Below are 21,411 nucleotides of genomic sequence, written 5' to 3'. Positions count from 1 at the left end.
AATGGAATAGACTAGAAGTCAAAAGCACCTTGGTTATAGGAAGAGAACTGTCCTACTGAGCGGACAGTGGCAGTGGGTTTCGTCTCTTTGTTTATCTCAAATGCAATTTCCACTATTTCCTGAAATACCAAATATTCAACACAGGCAAAATGGAACGACGACAGTCTTTAAATAAGCCAGTCCTAGCATCACAAATGCTACTAAGCAGGCAGGCTATGAGGGGATTTCTCTCATGCCTTGCATCATACTAGTGTATCCAGATTTTCTGAAATGGTTTAAAGAAAAGTTTCACCAATATGAGTCTGTAACTAGGACAATTTAGAGAATGAATAGATGAACACATCAATCAGCTGTCACTTCTCTCGGGGTAGGTACTCATTTTACACCAGTTACCTTTTAAAGCAAGAGCATATTAGATTGGGGTTGTACTAAATAGTTGCATAATGGAAATCCAAACAAAGCTTTGTTTGAAAGCGTACAACCCAGAAATTAAATTCATGATTTGTTGCAGGAAATATAGATCTTTTATAAAACATAATAACTATTGGCAATCTGGTTATGGAAATGTAGTTCTTAAGAAGCAAAAATATACAAAGCTGTTGATAAAAACTTATTTATACATAAACCACCTGATTTATACATTAACCAACCTGAGAGATTTCTGCTTTGCACTGGCTCTTGTGAGAATCAGTTTTATGGTGCTATTACTACTAATGTCAGGTTTAACAAACAACTGAATTGCCATTAGGTTCTTAATTGCATCTACATTCCTGTAGTGCATTAAAGTACCAGCAAATTAGACTATAATATGGGGTAGAACAGCCTTAATATACATACATGAAATCTTCCAAAAAATTCCTGCATTAATGCTCAATTTTATTAAGGCACAGCCAGATTTGTCAAACAACAGATCTAACTGCAATACTTATCTAGCCTGAGGCAGCAAGAGCAGGGATAGAACAGTTGGCTCTAATCCCATTTCAGGGAGAATATATATTTGCTTGCATGCAAAAATCAACAGCAAAGATATTGTATTCTAACAACTTCTCCAGGCTGTAGTGAACTTTGGTAAAATTATCCCCTGCACCCTCAAGGAGTGCATGAAACATGCAAATTCCACTCCAGGCATATATGATTTAAAAGTGCCTTCCCTAGTGCACTAGTATATAACTTATATAATGGAGAGTGGTGCAGATCCTTTTAACAGCTGTTAATCAAATGAATAGCCCAAGGAATGGCTGATGGATTTTTAATGTAGATAAATGCAAAGTAATCACCTTGGAATAGGAAATGTGTACACAATGCAGGAGTGTCCATTAACAAAGATCAAATAGGAAAAGGATCTAAGTTTGATTTAGTGAACCATTCACTAAACATTTTCAGTCAATGTGAAGCAGTCATTAAGAATGCTAATAAAGTACTAGCATGGATCCACAGGAACATGTCTATACACTGTGGAGCAACAATCAAAACAAATATAATGCTGAACTATATATCCAAATAGTAGAGTACAAGTCAGCGGAAGTTATGCTTGAACTGTACAATGCGCTGATCAGACCACACTTCGAGCACTGTATCCAGTTTTGGTTGACGGGATACAAGAGGGACATTCAACCCCTGGAGGGGTTGCAGAGTAGAGTAGGTGGCTGAGAAGTGATCTCAGAGATATCATTAAAAAAGGTATTCAACATAAAAGGGAAGCAATAAGAAGTCTTATAAGCACATAATATGTAAAATAAGTGTCACAGAAAGGGCAAGAACACTTAGAGAAGGAGGCATCTTGCACTTAAGAGGGTGGGAATCCCAGTAATGCTTACTTAGTATTTTGTGTCAGTTTTACAGAGGAATTTGAAAGCCAGAATGTTGAATTACTTGAGGAGAATGTGGAAGAGCCAATCCTGGAGATAAAACTATACTATTAAATTCATGGGACTAATAAAATAGTCACCAGACCCAGATCGTATTAGAGCCAAGGAAAGGATACAATGAAGATTCACTAGAATTGTACCAAGAATAAGAGGTTTTAGCTATGAAGAAATGCTTGGAAAGTTTGGCCCATTTTGGGAAATTCAATAACAGTTTTCAAAATTATGAGAGGGTAAATAGTGAGAGTGAGAAATAGTAACAAGGGGGCATAGACTGGGGATCATCACAAGAATGAAAGGACTTTATGGGGGCAAAGTTTGGTTGCTTTGCGCTAATGGGGCGCAAAGCAACTAGCACCCGGGCACGGCGCCACTAAAGCCTCCTGCAAAATTCAGCCGTGCACAGCGCCCCCTGACTTACCACCAGACGCTATGTCCAACAGGGTCAGGGGGTGTACGTGCGGCTGGGGTGGCGATATTTAAAGGAGGTGCCAGGCGGCCATTTTTGTTGCTGGCCACCTGCCAGCATCTGCCCCCGTTGCCATCCCCAGCCTCCTGTGCAGCCCCCCCACCCCCCGCAGGGTGCCGGCCACATTCCATCAGCCCGGCACTCCTCTCGAATGCCGGGCTCTTTTGCTGGCACTCCAATCCCTGGTGGCCCAGCTGGATCTCAGGTCGCGCTGTGCGAGGCCCTTCCCCTTTAATAAGGGAAGGCCTGCAGTACCGCGGCGCGACATGCTGTAGCACCGATATTCACTGGTAGCGCCCCACCTCCATCTTGGGGCGTTACCAGTGAATTTTGGGTATGGGGGTGCTATCAGTAGCGTCCCGGCGAAGTTAGTGCCCCCCCAAGGGGTGCGACCGAATCTTTCCATAAATAATATATATATATAACTTGAGATGAGGAAGGCCATTCATCTTAATTCATTCATCCAGAAAGATCCTAAAGTCCTCCCACTGTAGCTTCCAATGATTCCAAGGTTTTTCCCTCCACTATTCTGTTTAGAAGTCTAGTTCACACATTAAATCACTGTGTTGAGTAGTTGAAAAGGAAGAGCATAAAAAATGCAGGGAAAGGGAAGGGAATTTCTAAAAATATATATATTTGTTCTCAGGATGTGGGTGCCCATCTCTAGCTGCCCTGAAAGGCTGGCGATGGATCTTCCTGAATCGCTGTAACCTTTCTGGTGATGATGGTCCTACAATGAGGTTAGATTGGAAATTCCATTATATTGACCCAGCAACAGAGAAGGAATGTGATATAGGTTCAAGGCAAGATGGTGTGTGACTTGAAAAGTAACCTGGAGGTTCCCACAACATTGCTGCTCTTCTTCGTCAGTGGTAGAGGTTACCGTTGAATCAGTTTATCAATATTGCATATTGAGTGATAGGGACACCCTAACTTCCTGTGTCCTGGATGCTGTGGAGCTCCGAATGTTGGCACTGTTGCACCCACCCATCCACACAAGTGATGAGTATTCCATCACAATCCTGACTTGAGCTTTGTAGCTGATGGAGGGGCTTTGAGCGAATCAAGACGTGGGCCAGTAATCACAAAGCACCCAGCTTCTGCCCTGTTCTTGTAGACACATTGTTCATTTGGCTGGTCCATTTCAGCTTCTGGCCAATGGCAGCCTCCGAGATATTGATGGTGGGGGCAGGGGAGATGGCTGAGCTTTCTCTTGTTGGAAATTATCATTACATTGGCATTTAAATGGTGTGAATGTTACCTGCCACTTGTCTGCCAAAGCTTGAATGTTACCCAGGTCTTGCTGTAGGCTGGCATCGGCTGCTTCATTATCGAAGGAGTGGAGCACCATGGAATTGTCAATGAAGAGCTGCATTGCTGACCTTATATTGGAGGGAAGCTCATTGATGAAGCAGTTGAAGATGCTTAGGCCGAGGACAATTCCCTAACAAACTACTGCAGTAACATCCTGGGGCTGTGATGATTGGCCTCTGTGACCACAACCATCTTCTTCGGGTGGATGCGGGGAGGATGTTCCCGATGATGGGTGAAACTAAAACTAGGGGGCATAGTCTTAGAATAAGGGGCTGCTCTTTCAAAACTGAAATGAGGAGGAACTACTTCACTCAGAGGGTGGTAGGTCCATGGAATATGCTGCCCCAAAAAGCTGTAGAAGCTACATCATTACATAAATTTAAAACAGAAATAGACAGTTTCCTAGAAGTAAAGGGAATTAAGGGTTACGGGGAGCGGGCAGGAATTTGGACACGAGTCTAGGTTCGGATCGGACATGGCCCTGTGGGTAGCGGAGCGGGCCCAGGGGCCGTGTAGCCTGATCCTGCTCCTATTTCGTGTGTCTAATTCTGTTAGATTCAGGAGATGGTTCAGTGATAGTAGATTGGTGGTTAGGATCAGATCAGCCATGATCTTATTGAATGGCGGAGCAGGCTCGAGGGGCCGATTGGCCTACTCCTGCTCCTATTTCTTATGTTCTTTGCGTCAAGCATGACTCCAGCCACTGGGGTGTTTTCCTATTAACTTCAAATTCTTGGCAAACAGGATCCTTACTATAATACACACTGTTCAAGAACATATTTCTCTAAACCATCCAAGAAAACTGACAAATGTCACTCTTAAATGAAATTCTCTACATTACCAGCACCCAAGTCTGCTAGATCTCCAGGTAACTAATAAACTTAGCACCGAGTCTTTATAATATCATGAAAAAGCAGTTGTGGCTGTCCGTATCTTCCTACCATAAAATAGCTGCTGGGGCAGTGTAGCTCTTTGCACTTGTGAAGCACCCATGAGAGTCACAGCCCGCAGCATAATTTGGGTCTTACCTGGTGCACTCTACAATGACTTGTTGAGACTGGTGGTGCAAGATTATGACGGGTTTGGATAGGCTAGACGGGGAAAGGCTGTTCCCACTAGTTGATGGTACAAGGACTAGGGGGCACAGATTTATGGTTTTGGGCAAGAGATACAGGGGCGATGTGAGGAAAAACTTTTCTACGCAGCGAGTGGTGAGGACCTGGAATTCGCTGCCAACGGAAGTGGTGGAAGCGGAGACACTAAATGTTTTCAAGGGGAGACTGGATAGGCACTTGAGGGAAATAAACTTGCAGGGCTACGGGGATAGAGCGGTGCAATAGGACTGACTGGATTGCTCTACAGAGAGCCGGCACGGACTCGATGGGCTGAATGGCCTCCTGTGCCGTTATGACTCTATGACTATGAGTATAAAGGCAGCTCCATGTTCATGGCAAAAAAAGGCAAAGATCCAGTAATTACTACAAACTAAAATGCTTCAATTAATTGTTAATTAGCGGTACACTAACTTTTAAATAAGAAATCACAAATAATAATTTATGGAAAACACCGCACACTTTCTCCCAATGTTTTTTTAATCCATGTATATTGTGCAGTGTGCTGATCACAGGAGTTAAAGGATGCAAAAAGTCATATATTTTTACTTGTTTGTTGTGGAGGCAAAGGGTTGCAAATATAAAGTAGGAAAAAGAAACTTACTGTATTACCCACTGTGTCTTGCACACAATAATGAAGATCTCCTTTAATCTCTGTTGCGTTGAGCAGGAGTGGGAGGTGGGTTGTTTAGCATGCCTGCCTCACATAACCGAGAAAATATTTGAGTAATACTCTTTCTCAGCATGGTAGAAACAGTGTCGCACTCAGTGGGCCCAGTTGCAGGTCATTTATGGCCTGTTCATATTGAAACTTTACCACTTTTAAGTAATGCTAAAGTTGCCGTATTAATCCATTGACCGGGCCCAACCAGCCTCCAGAGAGAAGATGCGAGACCCCTTTGGAGGAGGCAGTTTCACTTTGCTTGGGTCTGACACCACATGGACTGTAACTCCAGTGCAGTGTCAAACCTGGTTTAAAAAGTAATCAGGAGTTCTCTTGGACCCCCTGGAAAATACTCAGAAAATTTAAACTTCTGGGTCAGGTGCTCTGTGCATTTATGTAACCATGTATGCACAAAGCTCTCTCCTAGGCAGAAGAGTTGGGGCTCCAGTCAAGCATGGGATACTTATTTTTATTCATTCATGGGATGTGGACATCGTTGGCAAGGTCAGCATTTATTGCCCATCCCTAATTGCCCTTGAGAAGGTGGTGGTGAGCCGCCTTCTTGAACCGCTGCTGTGCATGAGATGAAGGTTTTCCTAGCAGTTTGACACAACTGAGTGGCTTGCTAGGGCATTTCGGAGGGCAGTTAAGAGTCAACCACATTGTTGTGGGTTTGGAATCACATATAGTCCAGACTGGGTAAGGACGGTAGATTTCCTTCCCTAAAGGCCATTAGCGTACCAGATGGGATACTGCCTGGATAAAACCCATCCTAAAGCTGGTGTCTAAGATGGATAGCTGCAGTATAAATGCAGCACCAGTCGGCCATGCTGCTTGCTCCAGTGGAAAGTGGGAGTGTTTCAACTGTATGATTAGAAGCAGGTAGCAAGTGCTGGCGAGTGTGCATGTGGTAAGAAAGGAGGGTGGGGAGGGAAGAACTATGGTTGTTGGAGCAGGCAATCAACTGTGTTTCTAGTAATAGTAGTTTATTAGCTAGGAGATATATATCGGTAGGGAGTCCCTAATATGTGTCGAATTAGTAGGAGTGTTTGCTAATGGAAAAGAAAGAAAAAAAAGGAAACAAATTAAACTGGGAAATAAATAAACAAACAAGGAGGAAAAAAAAGTTGGTTGAAAATGAATGCAAGGGAATGGCTGGGGATGCAAAAAAAAACAAGTAGGAAAAAAATGAAGGAAAATGTCTCAGGCTAGGGAGAATAAAGTAAAGATATAAGAGCAGCAGTGCATGTAAAAATCAAAAGAAAAGTGGAAGCTGAAGAAAGAACCAATATGGTCACTGAAAGGGCTTGGGAAAATTACTTTTAAGAGATGCACTCAGAGGTTGTTTTTGATTAACTCAAACTTCCCAGGAACCAATCATGATCTTATGGCCTACAGAGATTTTCCCATGTCCCACAGACATGTGATGGATGCAAAACCTTTTTTTTTAAACAATAAAAATCAGAGAAACTAAAAACTAGAAAAATTCAAGATAGAGCAGTTAATATTTTCAAAATTTACTAATTGCAGCAAATTACAAGAACCACCAAGATTACAACTCTGTACTCATTACCTTCAGATCATACTTCCTGTAAACAGGGAGTCGATGGCCAAAGACATTCCTTGTGACAATCATGTAGGACTCAACCCCATCCACTGTCAGTCGATAAATTCCTAGGAACTGTGGAATGAGGGTGTTCCCATGACATTCCACAATATACTGCAGGGAACACAAAGAGAAAAGAAGCATGATACCAAAAAGGCAAACATTTATTTCTATAACGCTCAAAGTCCAATTGAGATATTCATGGAAGTGTGCAACAAAAACAGATGAAAATCTGAGTGAATCAAAAAGAAATAAAAAACAAAGTCCCATTGTATTAACGCAGTAGCCCCTACTATCTGGCCAGAGGCACCGATACACTTGGTTGGGATTGACGATGGTTTTGGGTGTCCAGAAAAGTACAAATGGTTAAAATTTATAAAAATGTAAATAATGGCCAAACAGATGCAATTCAATGGGTTAGCACACTGTTCTTTCACCCTGGGAACTGGATTTGAATCCAGTCCTGTCTGATGTGATCAAAATCTGCCCGCTCTGCTGTAAGGGTCCGCTATTAAAATAATTTGGACAGTCTGAACCCAGTTCCTTATAGGAATGGGCACATAACATAAAACTGCTCCCAATTTCAATGAAGAATGCCTGGTGTGTGAAATGGAAAAATTCAGACTTGAGCAGGTGGGCTATTCTTCTAGGCAGTGCATCACAGCAGACCATTAAGGAGTCTCACACTCCAGCTAGCTGTGTCATATCTGACCTAGGAGGGCTCAGTGAATGAAATGAGAAAGTCTTTCATTCTGCAGCATAAACATCCCTCTCTTTTACAAACACAAAGATTCACAATAAAAGACTAAATGATATATTGCTCCTCCCCCCCATCAAGGGCTGTTTAAACAAATCAGAAAACATGTCACAATAAAGTAACCATGCATCCATATTGAAAAATTATGCAGCATCAAAGCTAGATTTCTCCATGAAACAGTATTGCGCAGGTCTGAATAACTGGCAAGTGAACCTACACGTGAGCAGGTTACTGCACTGAAGTCTGTGGTGCGTTAAACAGGCTTGGTTCCTCTAACAGTATTGTGTATGATATTTGAAAGTATACTTCAAAACATTAAAAGTTTAAACAACTCACCAAAAACACATATTTTACATTGATTTATAATTTCAGTAGAATTAGAAGCATTCCTAAAGAATACAAGACCCCAATTGAATTTAATTTGTATTAGTCAATTTGTTGATGTAGAAATGGTGTTGTGTATGAAGGGGTGAATGAACCCTTCAAGTTATTTATTTAATTGCTTCATCAAATTGACAATGCCACTTCTACAACAATGAGTTCTTGGATGACAAACCAAGTGATCCCAATTGGAAACCTGTACATTCCATTGAAGTTTCCCACTAGTTTAAGTGGTTGCATGCCTTTTGAACAAAGACAGAGCATGGGCCTCTGTTGGTTGGAATTTCCACCAAGAATGAATGTAGATGAAAAGATTACATTATACTATTACAGTACTGTTGTATTATCACAATATTAATATAATGATCTTTTAATGATTTAACATATATGGATTAAGCAATTCCTTCAAAGTTATTTCTGAACAGCTAATTAAAAATGAATATATATAGCTTCTTCGAGAGATCTATACTTTTTCTAATTTGCAATACTGTATTAGTTTTAGTATTGTTTACGGTATATTCCTCTACAACACAGTTCAGGGCAGCCCAATTTTGCAAAGGGGGCCTCAAACAGGCATTGATGGTCCAATGGCTCTTCGGTATGGATTAGATGCTTGATATATGTGGTTCTGAAGTTAAACACTCCTCAGAAAACAAAATAGCTACCAAACTGACATACCTTTGAAAACTTTACAAGTTTTTTTAAAAATAAGGAGCATTCCTTCGTAAATGGGTCTTCGACACTAAAACGCGGTCATAACAATCTCAAATAAAACTTTAAGCATAATTTCTGTGTGTTGCTCTTTTGTGGCAAATAATGTTCTCGTAGCAAAACGTAAACAAAAAAAAAAAATAACAGAGCTCTTATTTTGGGAACTTTGCCATGGTGCAAATTGTAAGACAACAGAGGCCAGTATCATCAGTTCATCACAGCTCATATAACATTCTCTGAGGTTCATTTTACAGTCATTAGTGGGAAAAATATACAAAAGAAAAGGCAGAATCAAAAAACATCTGGCCCATGATTTATTATACTAAATATACTTTGAGCTCTTTAAGAGAGGATAACATTCCAGTCAGATCTTTCTTCAGGGTGCCGAGTAAAGAACGTGATGAAATACATCATTTATGAAGTACTTAACTTGATTATCATCAGTGCAAGGAAGGCATACTGTTCTAACAGTTAAATAAAAAAAGGACATGCTCACTTTTTCATACATTACCCTTTTCATTTCTAAGCATTACCTGATGGTATTTCTTCATTATGTTATGCATCTCAGCCACATCTTCACTGGGTATAGTTTTGACCACATATCTTCTGTCATACGTGGTGTGAAAACGAGCTCCACTTCGACCTTGCGAGTCATTTGAAAAGGGAGCGCTCCGTGTCACTGAATTCTAAAAGGAAAAGAAACAGCTTACTGATCTCAGTGTTTGATAGTGAATTGAATGAATGGCTGTTGCAGCATTTCGGCATAATGTGCTGGTGTACTAGTGAACTCTCATACAGGGAGCTCCTGCTCTCAGTCGACTGAGAGTGGCAATTGGCAAAGGCTTAGGAACAAGCTGCTCACCCTCTTGGTTAGGAACTATCAAGGGATGGAACCTTTTAAAAAAAAACACAGAACGGAGAAGGAAAGAATAAGTAGTGTTACCAAATGTCATCTTGGCACAGTTGACAGCACACTTGCCAAAGTCAGGTGGCTGAGGTTCAAGTTCCATCCCAGTACTTGAGTACATATTGAAGGCCAACACTTTAAACTGAGGGATTGCTGCATTACTGATGGTGCTGTTCGTCGGATGAGATATTAAGCCGAGGCCCTGTCTGTCCGCTCTGGTGTTTCAGGTGGATGTTAAAGATCCAGTGGTGCTATTTGAAGGGCAGGACGCTCTCCCGGGGTCCTGGCCAACATTCCTCTATCAACTAACATCACTGAAAACAGATTTGTGGGGGGCATTGCTGTTTGGGGCATCTTGTGTGCAAAATGGCTGCACTGTAGGGTACATAACAACAGTTACTATTTGCTTTCACCTGTTATAACTCAAAGCACCAACCTGATGGTTACAAAAAAGTTAGCTCAACAAAAGCATTACTTTGAATATTTTCTCTCCATTTGCTCCAGAAAGGTATTCAAACTTTGCTGGATGAAAGTGCTTTTTAGTTCCCAGCTTTCATTCTTAGCCCCATAATTTTGACAATAGTAGCAATATTCAATCTACACCACTTGTTTCTGCCCATCATTGAGCCACAAACCAGTGGTGCAAAGCTAAATATTTTTCAACAAATCAGGAATTGCTTGGTAAAAGTGACAAAAAAACTGAGATAAGATAGGTTACTTTTTTTTAATACAACTAATACCTAGAAGTTTGTTACATGGAGGTAATTCAATCAAGAAGATTATAGCATCACATTATACCATTACTAAAGGTATTCAGTCACATTTTTTATACCCATAAATAAGGTGCTACAAATCAAAGTCTTCCCTTCCCCGCTCCCCAACATTGTCTGCATATATATTTAGCTTGGAACATCTGTCCCCCTTGAGCAGAGACCTGTTTAGACAAGTAAAGGTTACAAAGAATCATAATTTGGTAATAAGTTTGTGGGGATTTCAATATTGCAAAGCAAAGTTCAGAGATCAGGGAGAACTGGAAGAGAGGAGTGAAAGTGGAAGAAAATTCATAACCAGCAATTGCTTAACATGTGAAACAGAGCGACAAAACTGATGTTATATTAGATGTAGTACTGAGCAGTCTCCAGAACCAATATGCAGCCTGATTATGAATAAACACAAGTTTTAGCATTTTTACAAAACAGGATTTAATCGGGTTAAAAAAAGACCAAGGCACCAAAAATTGCGAAGCCTCAAAATAATTGATGCACGAGATGTTGTCAACTTGGCTCAGTTGGCAGCACTCTAAATCTGAGTCTGGAGTTGTGAGCACATAATCTGGTCCAACACTTCAAAAGATAAAGATGATGAGGAAGGCCATTTGGTCAATCTTAATTCATCCACCCAGAAAGATCCCAACACCACCACCACCGCACCCACGCCCACCGGTACCGTCAAATAGTTTCTTAAATGTTTCCAGGTTTTTGGTTCTACTACTTTATCTGGAAGTTTATCCCACACGTCGATCACTGTCTGTGAAAAATTTCCTTCTTGCAACATGGAGGGAGTGCACAGATGAGATGCTGAACCAAAGCTCCAGGACACTGAAAATCGTAGGGCACTATTCTGGCTAACATTTCCCTCAGACAGCATCACCAATAATAGATTAACTTGCTATTCATCACATTGCTGTTTGCGGTCATTTGCAGTGCATAAAATGACGGCCTCATTTGCCTACATAGCCTAACAGACACCATTTCAAAAAGTTGTTAATTGGACGTGAAGTGCTTTGGGATGTCCTGAGGTATATGATAAGGAACTGTAGAAATGCCAGTTCTTTTTCTTTTTTCATACGAAACTTCGGCTCTATGGAAAATTTGGCAGCCGTACCTTCAGCTGCCGAGGCCCTAAGCTCTGGCATTCCCTCCCTAAATCTCTCCGCCTCTCTACCTGTCTTTCCTCCTTCAAGACGCGCCTTAAAACCTGCCGCTTTTCTGCCCTAATATCTCATGTAGCTCAGCGTCAAATTTTGACTGATAACGCTTCTGTGAAGCGCCTTGGGACGTTTTACTATGTTAAAAGCGCTATATAAATACAAGCTGTTGTTGTTGTAATTAAGTAAAATGGAATTTGGTTCAAAAGACAAGTGCCTGTGAAGAAGTGGCTTGGCGGAAGTGTGCCATTGCGGTAATTCAATATCCTCGGCTTTCACCTTCAGTGCTAGCCCCTGTGGTTACTATCCAGGAATGGATTGCAGTTTTTGCTCTAGAATTTCTAAAAGTATGGCATCTTCTTTTTTTGAACTGTACAGAGATACACAACATTTTTAAGCTATTAAGCCTTTAGCCATTAGTATGCAAGCCAGACAAGGCAGCCGAGTGATTGAGCAGGAACACAAGATTTCTCAATATTCTAATGATGTTCTCCTGTACATCCAATCTCAATGTGCACCTTTCCCTTCCTTGCACTTGGCATGCATCCAGTAGTATAAGTTTCCATTTAAAATGGTTATAGTTTGTAGTAATGTAAATAGCATTTATTTTGCTTATGTATTTATATCAATTCTGTTATTGGTTGCATCAGAATTCAACTTAAAAACACTTATTTCAAAGTATTATAGGTTGTCAAACAAAGGCCATAATTTTCCAAGGACCATTCTTAAACACCCAGAGATGCTTTCTAGCAATTTTCTGCTGAAACTACGTGGGCTGCAATTACAACCAGTTCTAAAGAAGAGGAACTGCAGAACACTTCCTGCTAAAGAGAAACAACAGGATTAGGGAGGCAAAAGTAACTGAGCAAGGTTCCAAACTATATATGTGAGTAGGAGGTCACCACAACAATCTGTTGAGACTACAGAAGCTCTTAAAAGGAACATGGTCCTCAATTCTGAGAACTGCATGATGCACTTGGAGGATGGATGAATGAGTAAAATTATATTAAAAGGCTGAAAGGTGAAGCTGGATAGTTCTAGTCACAAGTACATTTGTGTAACTTAGAAACATGAACTATGAAAAGCAAAAGAAAAAAAGTTTTTTTTGCGATGTCCCAACTGTACAATTCTGGAAGATGTGTTAAGGAAAGGATTAGAAAGGAGAATCTACCAAGGAATCTGGGGTACAACACCACATTTTTTATGGTAATAATGGAGCAATGAAAAAGCTTCCTCTTTGTAGATGTGCAGAAGAATATGCCTGATGAAAAAAATAACCATCAAAAATACTTTTTTTTTTTGGAGGGGGTGGGCGAGCAGAGGGGTGAGACATAGAGATCGTGGGATCCTTGTGCGAAGCATACTTCGGGGCTGAAGCGAACACCTTCGCTTCCCCGCTGACCGCAAATTCCGAGCCCTTTAGAAGGAACACATCAATAAAGTTCACAGGGTTTCTGACCATAGTAGTACCAATAGAACACAAAGAAAAGGGTTGCAATGGAGAGAGAGGTTGGTGTGTGTATAGGCGAGTCAGACTTCCAATCAGCCAGAAAGATTTTTCTTGTAGATTGTCAAGAATTGGACTGACTTGAGCTTTACATAAAGAATGAAAAGTTGTTGATGCAAAAAGAAATGTTTTGCACAAAAGAGAAACACATGCTTTGGATACAGCTTATAGCAACAGAGGAGATGTGGGAGTTCTATTTAAGGTCAAGACCAAGAATGTCAATAGATGGAGGAGGATTAAGACTGTAGCTGTCAAAGGTAAGAAGTGGTAGCTGTCCATTACACTTGCAAATACAGAACACAAGATTACAACCCCAAAGCAGATTGCTCTCAATATTTTCAAGTTCTTAACTTGCGAGATCCTAACTTAATTTCCTAAGATGCCCAATGTCTGCTTCTTCTGGAACAACATTGTAATTGTGCTGCTATCGGGCTTATTTCAGAACAGGAGGGAGGTTTGGTATGGATTTTGGAGGACGTGCCCGTTCCTGGCTGTGCTGCGTATTTTGAGGTTTTATTTCAGATTTCTAGCACTCGCAGTCATTCTTTTTATCTCCAGCTATTTGTTTTTTTTCCACAATCTCAATGGCACATTTTTCTGTCTGACTGTCATAATCTACTGCCAAAATTGGCCAGCCCTCTCCATCAACCATTCCAGAAATGCTGTGCTGTTTTCTCTGAAGGCTGCAGCTGAACTATGGTGATGTCAGTGAAAAGTTTTATTTTTCTGGTGCACATTAGGAATCCCCAAGAGAAAAATAAATTTATCACAAAAAATTTGCTTTTCTTTTGGCAGAACATCAATAATGATTTGTTTTTTTTAAAAGTTGGATATCATGAGCCATAGCAGCTGTTTCTCATTAAAAGAAAATTTCAAAAGACCTTTAAAAATCCTATTCTCTTGCAAAAATCAGGGTTCTAACTACTGCCATCAACATTCCTGACTTATGCTGAAAGTTGCTAACTGTTTAAAAAATAACCTACTCAATATACTGTAAAAAGTTACACTTAATTTTTTCTCATTTTTTTTTTAAACACTTAAAAGCCCCAACTGTTCCCAAATTACTAACCTCCATCTGTCCCGGGTGAAGGGAAGAAAAAAATTTGTAAATGAACATTCAAATTCTCTGCCCCAGAGACTGTGGAGGCTGGGTCATTGAATACATTTAAGGTGGAGATAGGCAGATTTTTGCAAGATAAGGGAGTGAAGGGTTATGGGGAGGGAAGTGGCTTTGAGCCCAAGATCAGCCATGATCTTATTGAATGGCGGAGCAGGCTCGAGGGGCCAAGTGGCCTATTCCTGCTCCTATTTCTTATGTTCTTATGTACTCTTAGCTGGTACACAACTCCTCACCTACATGGTCTCTCGTTCGACTTTTCGTGTTCGCTTTGGTCTGATTTTCCCCACCTAGCTATTCCCCATTCACTAAAAGTTTCCTCATCTGTGATATCTTTTCTTGTATTATGCCTCCTCTCCCGGCTTCAGAAGGCAATTTTGTTTTGCACCATACTTCTGCTCTTAATTTAGGCAGCCTTCTGACTCTGCAGACCACCATGTAGGTACCACACAGCTTAGCTGTAATTATATCGTGAAGCTTTGGTTCTCTTTCCCACCTCCCCATTTACAAATTGGACTATTCTAATATTAAAAATTAATTACATTTTAACAGCTACCGATTTTTAAAAACATACTTTACCATTTAAATCAGATTAAAAGGATCTTGGTACCAACTTAATTTCTTTAAGAAATACTCCAGGATACTCCACAATGGCCTTAATAGCAAGTACTTGTGCAAAATAGCTTATCTAAATATTTTGTTGGTTTCTGTGGAGTAGCAGGTAATACCAGGACCAGAGGCTAAGCAAAGAATTGCCATCCCTCAGTGGACAGCTTCAGAAATAGTGCAATGATGGGGACCCTGATCAGGAAACCAGCTACAGGGAAGCAAGTTTTGCCAGAAAAACAAATTCAAGTAGGATATTGCTGTAATACTCAGGAATGTTTTTCCCACAAATATTCAAATAACCAGGATTATTCCTTTCGAGCTTCAAAACGCTTTAGAAGCATTATACAAAAAAAGGGGAAGGGAGGGGTGGGAAGGGGAAAATTGTGCTTGCTTTGAGATTAGAGGATTTATGTAACAGTTTTAAAAACTTGGCTTCAGGATAGACATGTAACGACCAAACTCCAGAGGCTTGCCTGCCATCACAAGAAATGTGAACAATATTAACTTGCATTTAATGTAGTGAAAAACAGACACTGGGCAGTGATGGGAGAAGTGTTACGAGAGGTGGCCTGTCATCTTCTGTGCTGAATATCTCACGGGAAAGAATTTAAAAAATATATAAAATCATACACATTAATAACATAATTTATTGTTTTGAGGAAGACTTTTAAAACTCACTGGTGACTATGCGGCTTTTGAATGATTACGTCAGCCATACACATGGCAGAAGTGAAGTATTCCACCATAAGTCTACCACGCCTCATCTGGTGCTAAAATCATCATAAAGGATGCCTTATGGTCATGAAGTCTCATGATGTCACTGTAGCAATTACTAATCACAAGGCTTCATTAATATGGATTTAAATTTAAGTGTTCAAACATAAAAACTAATTGTATGTCACAGCTGACTTGGAATACAGTTCACGGCTGCCATAAAATCAGAGTTCAGGTATAAGCTACTCAAACTTTGTAATATTGTCATTTGAAGATCCTTGATTGTATAACAATCTATAATGCATTTCAAACCAACTAATATTCCACACAATCTTAACAATTGCAGCCAAATTAGAATTTTGCAATAATATAAATGGTAGAGCGGTTTGCCAGATTTTATTAATTCGCCACACAATTACATACAATAAATGCAGGGCAATTAAGCAGAATTGGTAAAATTAAGTTTAAAAATCATTAGATGTAAGAGAGGTTAAATGCACCATATGGTATCAGACTGAGTTACATAGATAGGAGGGTACAAAGTTTGATCCCTAGTCCTCATTGAGTTAGCTGATCAGCAGAGTTACAATAGGCCTCTAGGGTGGAAGAGGGTAAAAGTTAATTTGTTCGGGCTCCCACTTTTCATCACTATCCTGTAACTCCTGCTGGAAATTGGATGCCCCACAGAGTAACACTCACTGTCTAGGTCCACTCAAAGAATACAGGAGGACTGTTGGCGCCTGGAAAAACCATGGGTCACTGTCTTCAGGAGGTTAGGAGAGAGATTTGGGAAAAAAATATAAAGGTAGAAAAAGTACAAAAAAAGTATTACACACACCCAGCAATATTGGAACTGCTCCAGTGACATCTAGCATTTGTAGCAATACTTTACAATCTATATTAACGATTTGGAGGAGGGAACCGAGTGTAACATATCAAAGTTTGCAGATGATACTAAGATGGGAGGGAAAGTAGTGAGTGAGGAGGACATAAAAAACCTGCAAGGGGACATAGACAGGCTAAGTAAGTGGGCAGAGATTTGGCAGATGGAATACAATACTGGAAAGTGTGAGGTTATGCACTTTGGCAGGAAAAATCGTAGAGCAAGTTATTATCTTAATGGCAAGAAACTGGAAAGTACTGAAGTACAAAGGGATCTGGGGGTCCTGGTGCACGAAACTCAAAAGGTTAGTATGCAGGTGCAGCAAGTGATTAAGAAGGCCAATGGAATGTTGGCTTTCATTGCTAGGGGTATAGAATATAAAAATAGGGATGTATTGCTTCAGTTGTACAAGGTATTGGTGAGACCGCACCTGGAATACTGCATACAGTTTTGGTGTCCATACTTAAGAAAAGACATACTTGCTCTCGAGTCAGTACAAAGAAGGTTCACTCGGTTAATCCCGGGGATGAGGGGATGGACATATGAGGAGAGGTTGAGTAGATTGGGACTCTACTCATTGAAGTTCAGAAGAATGAGAGGCGATCTTATTGAAACATATAAGATTGTGAAGGGGTTGGATCGGGTGGATGCGGGGAGGATGTTCCCGATGATGGGTGAAACTAGAACTAGGGGGCATAGTCTTAGAATAAGGGGCTGCTCTTTCAAAACTGAGATGAGGAGGAACTACTTCACTCAGAGGGTGGTAGGTCCATGGAATATGCTGCCCCAAAAAGCTGTAGAAGCTACATCATTACATAAATTTGAAACAGAAATAGACAGTTTCCTAGAAGTAAAGGGAATTAAGGGTTACGGGGAGCGGGCAGGAATTTGGACACGAGTCTAGGTTCGGATCGGACATGGCCCTGTGGGTAGCGGAGCGGGCCCAGGGGCCATGTAGCCTGATCCTGCTCCTATTTCGTGTGTCTAATTATGTTAGATTCAGGAGATGGTTCTGTGATAGTAGATTGGCGGTTAGGATCAGATCAGCCATGATCTTATTAAATGGCGGAGCAGGCTCGAGGGGCCGGTTGGCCTACTCCTGCTCCTATTTCTTATGTTCTTATGTTCCAGCAGGGCCTTTCTCTGACACTATTTTTGTGAACCATATTAAAACATTATTACAGTGAGGTGTGACTCACTAGCAGGGTTTCTTAATGAAAAGATCGTAAATTATAAATACTGTGTCATGAATAGTGGTCTGCTGCACTGGGGAGGATGGCTATTGTACGTTTCATAAATACTTATAGTAGAAAAAGTTAAGCTGTAAGCAGCAGGCACACCTTTAAAAAACAGTACAATTATGGCTACATATCATTCAGACTTAAGGGGTTATAATGGAAGAGACATGGCATTGCAGCCAGAATAGGAAAACATAATATTTTAATATAACAGCGCCAGGCCTTGTCTGCTATCTCAGGTGGACGTAAAAGATCCCACGGCACTAAATGAAGAACAGCAGGAGAGTTCTCCCGGTGTCCTGGCCAACATTTATCCCTCAACCAACACCTAAAACGATGATCTGTGTTTCATTGCTGTTTGTGGGAGCTTGCTGTGCACAAATTGGCTACCGTCTTTCCTACGTAACAACAGTGACTATACTTCAAAAGTACTTAATTGATTGTAAAGCGCTTTGGGACATCCCGAGATCGTGAATACAAGTCTTTCTTTTCTTTTTTCTTTCATTAATGGGATTAGTAGACTTGTGTCAAATGCTGCACATTTGTTTTGAAAAGCTTCCTAATCCTGTGCAAGTGTTGAAAGTCACCACGTCACCCAAATTAAATATAAAAGAAGTTACACTCCAAATAGAAAATTATAAATGCACATTAATGATGCATCTTGTGTATTCCATAACTAGATGCAACACTGAAAAGGTATGACTGGCATGTCTGCCTGCTACATCCTTTATGACTGTATTGTAGCGCAACTAAACTAATTCTCCATGCTTTGAATCATGACAGTTATTGAAGGATGCAGTTATACTGCTACCTTTGCATTACCGTAAAATAATTTCCACTCCAGTGATGTAAAAGTGACAGTGAACTCAGTAGTCTGGTCTGATCGGATTCCAGAGCAGCAAGAGACCCTCTTCTTGGGGAGACAGTTTTGTGGGGCTTGAGCTTTGCATGAAATGGAGAATAATTATAGTGTTAGGTCATATTTAAAGAATGTTCAAGTAGTTCTGAGCCTCTACTTTATGCAAGCATAAGGAGAGTTTCTACAAAATGTTTTGAACCCTCAACCTATTCCAATTTTACTGGCCAGGAGCAGAGCTCTGCACATGTGTCCAAGTACACATGCTGATCGTTCACTGTAGTGCCTAGTACGTGATTCACAGCTCAAATTGCAAATTGGACTCTGCTGGTACTGGACTCACAAAGGTAGCCCATTATAGTATCAACACAAGTTACTTAAAATCAATGGACAGATGCTTCATTTAACTTTTGGATTAAATGGGTAAAAAACATCTATTGTTCTGTTAGCAGAATGCTCCTAAATCAGAAATTAATCGACATTTTTTTTTCAAAGATTGAAAAGTCAGAAAGGGAAATGAAAAAAGTTTTGAAATTGTTTTAAAATACAAGTAAATGTAATGAAAACTTAACAATTAAATTCTAAAAATAAATCTGGTTATTAATGGTCATCATAGATAGGAGATGCAACATCAGGCCTTTTACCTCCTCCCTTCCCACCATCCAGGGCCCTAAACATTCCTTCCAAGGAAAAGAGCAATTTATCACAGAAATCACAATTTACTTGTACTTCTTTCAATTTAATATACAGTACTGTATTTGCTGTTCACGATGCAGTCTCCTCTACACTGGGGAGACCAAACACAGATTGGGTGATTGCTTTGCTGAACACCTCCGTTCAGTCCGCAAACATGACCCTGAGTTTCCAGTCACATGCCATTTTAATTCTCTGTCCCACTCCCACTTTGACCTCGGCCTTCAACGGAAGCTCGAGGAACATCACCTCATCTTTCAATTAGGCACTTTACAACCTTCCGGACTCAACATTGACTTCAATAATTTCAGGTCATAACCACTGCTCCTATTTTTTTCCCCAGACAGCAGGTGCTGGTAATGGTTCTGCTGTTGCCATTCACACCTCCTCTCGACCCATCTTTTGTTTCTTTACTTGTCCCATTACCACCCCCTTTTGCTTTGCACCAACATCTGTTTTGTCATTTAATCACTCCTGCTTTCAACCCTATCACAGACATTCCCTCTTGTTCTTTGAGGCCCGGTTAGTTAAAATCTCCCCGGCTTCTCACTGCCGAGGTCAGGACAATTTACTGCCCCCCTCAGCTCCCAGCTGCTTGACTCCCACCCAGAGTTAAAATTAGAGCTTGTGTCTCTTTTTCTCTTCTATTTCTTACCACTTGCCTTTCTTCATCAGTACATCCTTTAAAATGTTATCTACAAATCTGTGATTACATTTAGATGTAATTTTAAATAAAAAGGCCATCAGGCTAATACGATAGCTCACATAAATCATTTTCAAAATTAATATAATTTGTTTATCCCTGTGCGAGGGAGCCCTCAATAAATGTCTCTGCTTTTATCCATTTGAAATACAAGTTTTGCTTCACCCACAAAATAAGCTGAATATTCCCTAGTCTATGTTGTGTGCACTGTATATAGTTATGGTCAACCTAGGAGCAGCATACAAATGATTTCTCTGATGACAAAGGCAGATAATTAAAAATATCTGACACACTATGCCAATTGTAAACTTTTTTTGGAAAATGTTTAAGTATGGTTTAATCTGATGTATTGCCTTTTATAGAAAAAACTGGAGAAAAATTAATGTACTGTTTTATTTGGCAGGGTCAGCAGAAGGAACATGCACACGCAGCATCAGACACAGTGAGATTGTTATTGTGAATAAGAAAAGCACTGGTCAAATTTATGAGATTTACATGAGCTGACAATTTCAGAGCCTATAAAAACTTGTTCTAGACCATAAAGTACATGCTGTTGTAAAAAGTGACATTTTTATTAAGGCTTCCCCACCCCCACACACAAATGCTGTGCTGATATATATTTTAGGTTTTCTTGTAATGCCACTACGAGCTTAATTTTTTTTTTTACTCAGTACAAATAACAGCAATATTATTTCCCTCAGATTATTCACCTTCATGAAATATATTTTTCCATAATGTAATTAAGGTACATTGTATTTTATTACAATTAATTAGTTTTTTTTTAAAAGACCGAAACTTCCTCCTTACAAGAAATGGTGGGATAAGCAGCTTGTCATCTAAACACTTGGTTTGTATAAAATAGCTAAAACACAAATTGTTACTGTACACTACGTTTTAACCAAATGTTCTATACTGTGGATAGGCATTAGTTAAAATATTGAAAAGGTTTTGCAGACATATTCAGTTTCTATTTCCACGACTTAATCTGCAACAACTATATTTCTAGTATGTAATTAGTTAGATCCGCTGTCTGCTAAAATGTAGGACCAAGGCACATAAAACAAATTAACTCAAGTAGGTCTTCTATAAAATACCAATATTGTGATTTTTCAAAGTGATTAATGAGCAACCTCTGGCAAAGACGCAACTGTGTTTACAACTAACAGACAAAATGTATTGAACACCCTCATCCCCATGTTGGCTGCTTTAGGTTTATTAACCTGGGGCTCATGAGGAGAATATTACTAAAGGTCAATTTCATTAGACAGTTCTAATCACTATGAGCCTAGTCAACTAATGACGCCTTGCATGACCTGCCCCTAGAAACACAGCACGGCATGGAGAGAATTATTAATTCCCTGCTCGGCAGCTAAGAGGC

The 21,411-nt window shown here is 40.1% G+C and overlaps 1 protein-coding gene across 1 annotated transcript in view; it reads right to left on the bottom strand.

Moving 5' to 3' along the window:
- pip4k2aa (phosphatidylinositol-5-phosphate 4-kinase, type II, alpha a) overlaps positions 1–21,411 on the bottom strand; it is a 253,172-nt gene that overhangs the window by 43,674 nt on the left and 188,087 nt on the right. The window contains exons 4-5 of the mRNA XM_085987778.1: positions 9,413–9,565; positions 6,998–7,144 (exon numbers count right to left, since the gene is read on the bottom strand). Of these exons, the coding sequence (XP_085843904.1) occupies positions 6,998–7,144; positions 9,413–9,565 (300 nt within the window). The remainder of the gene's footprint in view (positions 1–6,997; positions 7,145–9,412; positions 9,566–21,411) is intronic.

The sequence above is a fragment of the Somniosus microcephalus genome, chromosome 5 (assembly GCF_052327205.1).
Source record: "Somniosus microcephalus isolate GS21.2 chromosome 5, FLI_Smic_1.0, whole genome shotgun sequence".
In the NCBI taxonomy this organism is placed as follows: Eukaryota; Metazoa; Chordata; class Chondrichthyes; order Squaliformes; family Somniosidae; genus Somniosus; species Somniosus microcephalus.
The sequence above is the reverse complement of the archived record's forward strand: the minus strand, read 5'-3'. Positions and strand labels throughout refer to the sequence as shown.